Source organism: Eimeria acervulina, genomic scaffold, assembly GCF_000499425.1.
Source record: "Eimeria acervulina Houghton genomic scaffold, Eah_scaff334, whole genome shotgun sequence".
NCBI classification, from domain to species: Eukaryota; Apicomplexa; class Conoidasida; order Eucoccidiorida; family Eimeriidae; genus Eimeria; species Eimeria acervulina.
In genome coordinates, this window is record NW_013549874.1 from 15001 (window position 1) to 19528 (window position 4528).

General features: G+C 41.6%; 1 protein-coding gene across 1 annotated transcript in view; it reads right to left on the minus strand.

Moving 5' to 3' along the window:
* EAH_00033480 (gamma-adaptin, putative) overlaps window positions 1–1011 on the minus strand; it is a gene marked incomplete at both ends in the record, with an annotated part of 5663 nt that extends 4652 nt beyond the window's left edge. The window contains 2 exons of the mRNA XM_013395884.1: window positions 1–69; window positions 520–1011. The exon at window positions 1–69 is cut by the window's left edge and continues 67 nt beyond it. Of these exons, the coding sequence (XP_013251338.1) occupies window positions 1–69; window positions 520–1011 (561 nt within the window). The remainder of the gene's footprint in view (window positions 70–519) is intronic.
* Between the last annotated feature and the right edge of the window lie 3517 nt (window positions 1012–4528).

The window sequence follows — 4528 nt, forward strand, 5'->3', positions numbered from 1 at the left end:
TGAAGCATCTGTGTTGGTTGCAATGTGAGCCAGCAACTCTGTTATACCTGCAGTCAGACCTATGTCTTCCTGTGCACACACAATAATAATAATAATAATAATAATAATAATAATAATAATAATAATAGTAATAGTAATAATAGTAATAGATGCAGCAGCAAAAAAAACTGCAGCAAATGATCCAGCAGCAGCAGCAAAAGGAGAAGCAGCAGATGATGCAGCAGCACCAGCAAAAGCAGCAACAGCAGAAGCAGATGATGAGGCAGCAGCAGATGATGCAACAGCAGATTATGATGCAGCAGCAAATCATGCAGCAGCAGCAGCAGGTGATGCAGCAGCAGCAAATGATGCAGCATAAGCATCAGCAGCAGCACCAACATAAGCAGCAACATAAGCATCAGGAACAAAAACAGCAACATAAGCAGCAGCAGCAGCAACATAAGCAGCAGCAGCAGCATAAGCAGCAAGGGCAGCAGCAACATAAGCAAGAGCAGCAGCATAAGCAGCAGTTTTATATACTTGTGCGAGTAAGGCAATTGCTCTAAGAAGTCTGGCTTGGAGGAGGGGATCGACGATCCCAGCGATATCATATTCTGCTGTCTGTGGATGTGTGGGGCTGCTGCATGCTCTAAGTGCTTTAGCAAGTGGCGGCAGCAGCTGCTGCAGCTGCTGCTGCTGCAGGACATGCTGCTGCTGCGTATCATACATAGCGAAGATAAGAGCACATGCACCAAGCAGCACTCCGTGCGACTTATCGTTACAGAGCAGCGGCAAGGTAGGCAGCAGAGCAGCAGCAGCTTCAGCACCTATCCTTCTAACGCTTGCTGCTGCAGCAAGTGCTGCTTTCTTTCTAATAAAGGGATTGCTGCATCGTAGAAGACCTTCAACTTCAGGTATAAGAGATCTAACAACCTCTATAGGGGACCCGTTTGTTAACGCTCCTAGAGCTAAGCTATTTATATACTGATTTGTATGCTGTAAATCTTGCTTTAACGAATTCGTTGTTAGCATTGCTACTTCGCTTGACCCATCTAGCAGTAATGTTAGTCCTAAATAACCTATGCGCTTCTCTGCAAATCTATAAACATAATATACATACAAACAAAACAAAAAAAGAATATATATATATATATACATATGTATATATATGCTTTTTTATATGCAGGCATATCATATAAATAAATAAATATATATATATATAAATATATAAACCAATCAATAATTAAATAATTAAATAATTAACAGACGAGACAGACATCGCAAATTTAATAAATAAAGCAAACAAAAATAAACAAAAATAGATATACAAAAAGATAACAGACAGATAAAAGATAAAAGATAAAAGATAAAGGATAAGAGATAAAAAAAGTAAAAAATAAAACAAATGGATGCATGCATTTTCCTTCTCCGTCTCTAAACAAATAAAAACAAATAAAAACAAATAAAAACAAAGACGAAGACACGGACAAACACGCGCCTCAGGGGGTTGAAGAGGGTTTAGGGTTTAGGGTTTAGGTAACAGAAGAGCACCCGCTTGAGAGGCATCGTTTAATAGAGATCAGACGAAGAGGGTTTAGGGTTTAGGGTTTACGATTTAGGGCTTTTTAGGATTTAGAATTTAGGGTTTAGGCTTCATGATTTAGGGTTTACGATTTAGGGTTTAGGGTTAATTATTTAGGGTTTAGGGTCTATGATTTAGGGTCTATGATTTAGGGTCTATGATTTAGGGTTTACGATTTAGGATTTAGGGTTTATGATGTAGGGTAGTTAAGGGTAGTTTAGGGCTTATGATTTAGGGTTTAGGGTTTAGGGTTTAGGGTTTAGGGTTTAGGGTTTGGCGTGCCTGTTGCTGGCTAGGAGTTTGATGCATTCAACTTGAGCGAAGTGGGTTGGATATCCCAGCATCGAAATAAACAAAACCTTCGCCACGTCCCGGTGGCGGTGTCGGCTCTCCCCCTCCTAGCAGCAGCAGCAGCAGCAGCAGCAGCAGAAGTAGCAGCAGAAGTTGCAGAAGTAGCAGCAGAAGTAGCAGTAGGAGTAGCAGAAGCAGCAGCAGCAGTAGCAGAAGCAGCAGATGGAGCAACAGAAGTAGCAGATGAAGCAGCAGCAGTAGAAGGAGCAGCAGAAGTTGTAGTTGCAGAAGCAGCAGAAGCAGCAGGAGAAGCAGCAAAAGCAGAAGAAGCAGCAAAAGCAGAAGAAGCAGCACAAGCAGCAGAAGCAGCACAAGCAGCAGCGGAAGAGTAGCAGCAGAAGTAGCAGCAGCAGAAGCAGAAGCAGCAGAAGCAGAAGCAGCAGAAGCAGCAGCAGCAAAACCAGCAGCAGCAGCAAAACCAGCAGCAGCAGCAGCAGCAGCAACAAGCTGCCCACCTTGAAGTTGGTTCTGATGCGAGCGCATTCTCTCGCTACGACTGCCCTCTCCTCCGCTGCTGTACGTGCAGCCCGCACTTGGCGAATAAACTCCCTCAGCTTCACAGACATTCTGCTGCTGCTGCTGCTGCTGCTGCTGGTAGTGGTGGTGGTGCTGCTGCTGATAGTGCTGCTTTTGCTGTATTTTGCTGCTGTCAATCACAGTTGTTTGCTGCTGTGAGCGGCTTCCCTCACTGCGGGCACGCCCAACAAACCCAAACAAAAGCAGCAGCAGCAGCTGCTGCTGCTGCTTTTGCTGCTGCTGCTGCTGCTGCTGCCAGCAGCAGTCCTCCGGGATGTACCGTGCGAGAGACGCAGCAGCTGATGCTATCTCGCTGCTACAACACAATGCCTGGCTGCTGCTACGACACCTGCTGCTGCAGCAGCTGCTGCTGCAGCAGCAAATGCGTGTTAGCTTTCACGTCAAAGATTGTAAGAAGCCCTCACGGCTCCTAGTAGTGCTGCTGTTGCTGCAGCTGCTGCTGCTGCTGCATGCGATGTCTTGCTGCGGCTGCTTCTGCAGACGAAGCCCTGCTGCTGCTGCATGTGGCCTTCCGCCGCTGCAACAACTGCTGCTGCTTGTGCTGCTGCTTGTGCTGCTGCTGCTGCTGCTGCTGCTGCTGGAGTAAGATGCTGCAGCCTTCGTATGTGTACGGCCGACAGAAGACAATGGGCGCAGTCAACAGGGATCTGTTGTGTGCTGCAGCAGTCTAGAGAAGTAAGCCTTGCTGCTTCTGCTGCTGCTGATTCTGCTGCTGCTGCTGCTGCTGCAGATTCTGCTGTTGCGGCTGCTGCTGCTGCTGCTGCATACAGTATACCGTTGAGCGTCGGCCGCACTGAGGCCCTCTGTGTGGTTGTCTGTATATTTGCAGGTAGTAAAGGGTTTATTGATATTCTTTTGATTTTATAAAGGCAGAAAATATAAAGAAAAAGAAAAGAATAAAGAAAATATGCTGCAAGCAGCAAATCAAGTGTAGAGATGTCTGCAGCAGAAGGAGAGGCAGAGGTGAGTATTTGTTGCGTCTGCGTTTTCTTGTATTTCTTTTTTGTTTAAATATTAAATAAAATTAATTCTCAATATTCTTTTATTCTTTTATTCAATTATTTTTAAGCTGTCTATACACCTAAAACACACCTTACAGCAATCGTACATGAATAGGGGCTGGCGGTGGGCGGCCCCGAAGTTGTACAGTCGAAAGTGAAGAGCTGCATGCATTTATATATAATAAAACGAAGAAAATAAATTAAATTAATTAATTTGTATTATATTTTAATGTTATTAACGAAGTCTTCCTTAATATTATTAACTTTTCTATCATAGAAAAAATTATGTTGCCTCTGCACGCACAGCTTTGCTGCTGCAGCTACGGAAGATATATGAAGTTAGTATTTAAGATATACGTAATTGTTCATTTATTTTATATATGAATTATACAGTGTACGCCTTTACTCTTGATTATTATATACATATACTTTAGATCGCTCTAATTATATATATATACAAACAGCTTCAGATATATCAGCGATAATAACTGTGAGTTTTCTTCTCCTTATATTTCTTTTAAATTCAATTAAAATAAAATGCAGATGTTTTCTTTTTGTTTGCCTTTATACTCCTTATTGATTAACCCTATAAAGAACGAAAACTGAAGCCTGCAGCTCAGCTTAGATAATAGAGTCGCTCTTCTTCTGCTGATAGATGCATGCATGCATTTCTACTTTAAGAAAAAATATATTTGCTGCTGAGTTTATATCGACTTCTACACCCATATATATATATGCGTATACATATACATATACATATACATATACATATACATATATATATATATACATATATATATATATATACATATATATATATATATATGTATATATATTTGAATTGTTGCCTGTACAGACAGCAGAAGCATTTGTTGCATGCTTTACTCCAACTGCTGATAGGCTGTAGACGGCTAGGGAATTAATAAAAATATTAATAAAGATATTATTTAAATAATTTTAATTATTTTACATCTCGGTATACCTGCAGGTGCAGCATTATTAAAAGAGGAGGGCGCATGCAGCGGCCCCACAGCCATATATATATATATATATATATGTATATATATATATACATATA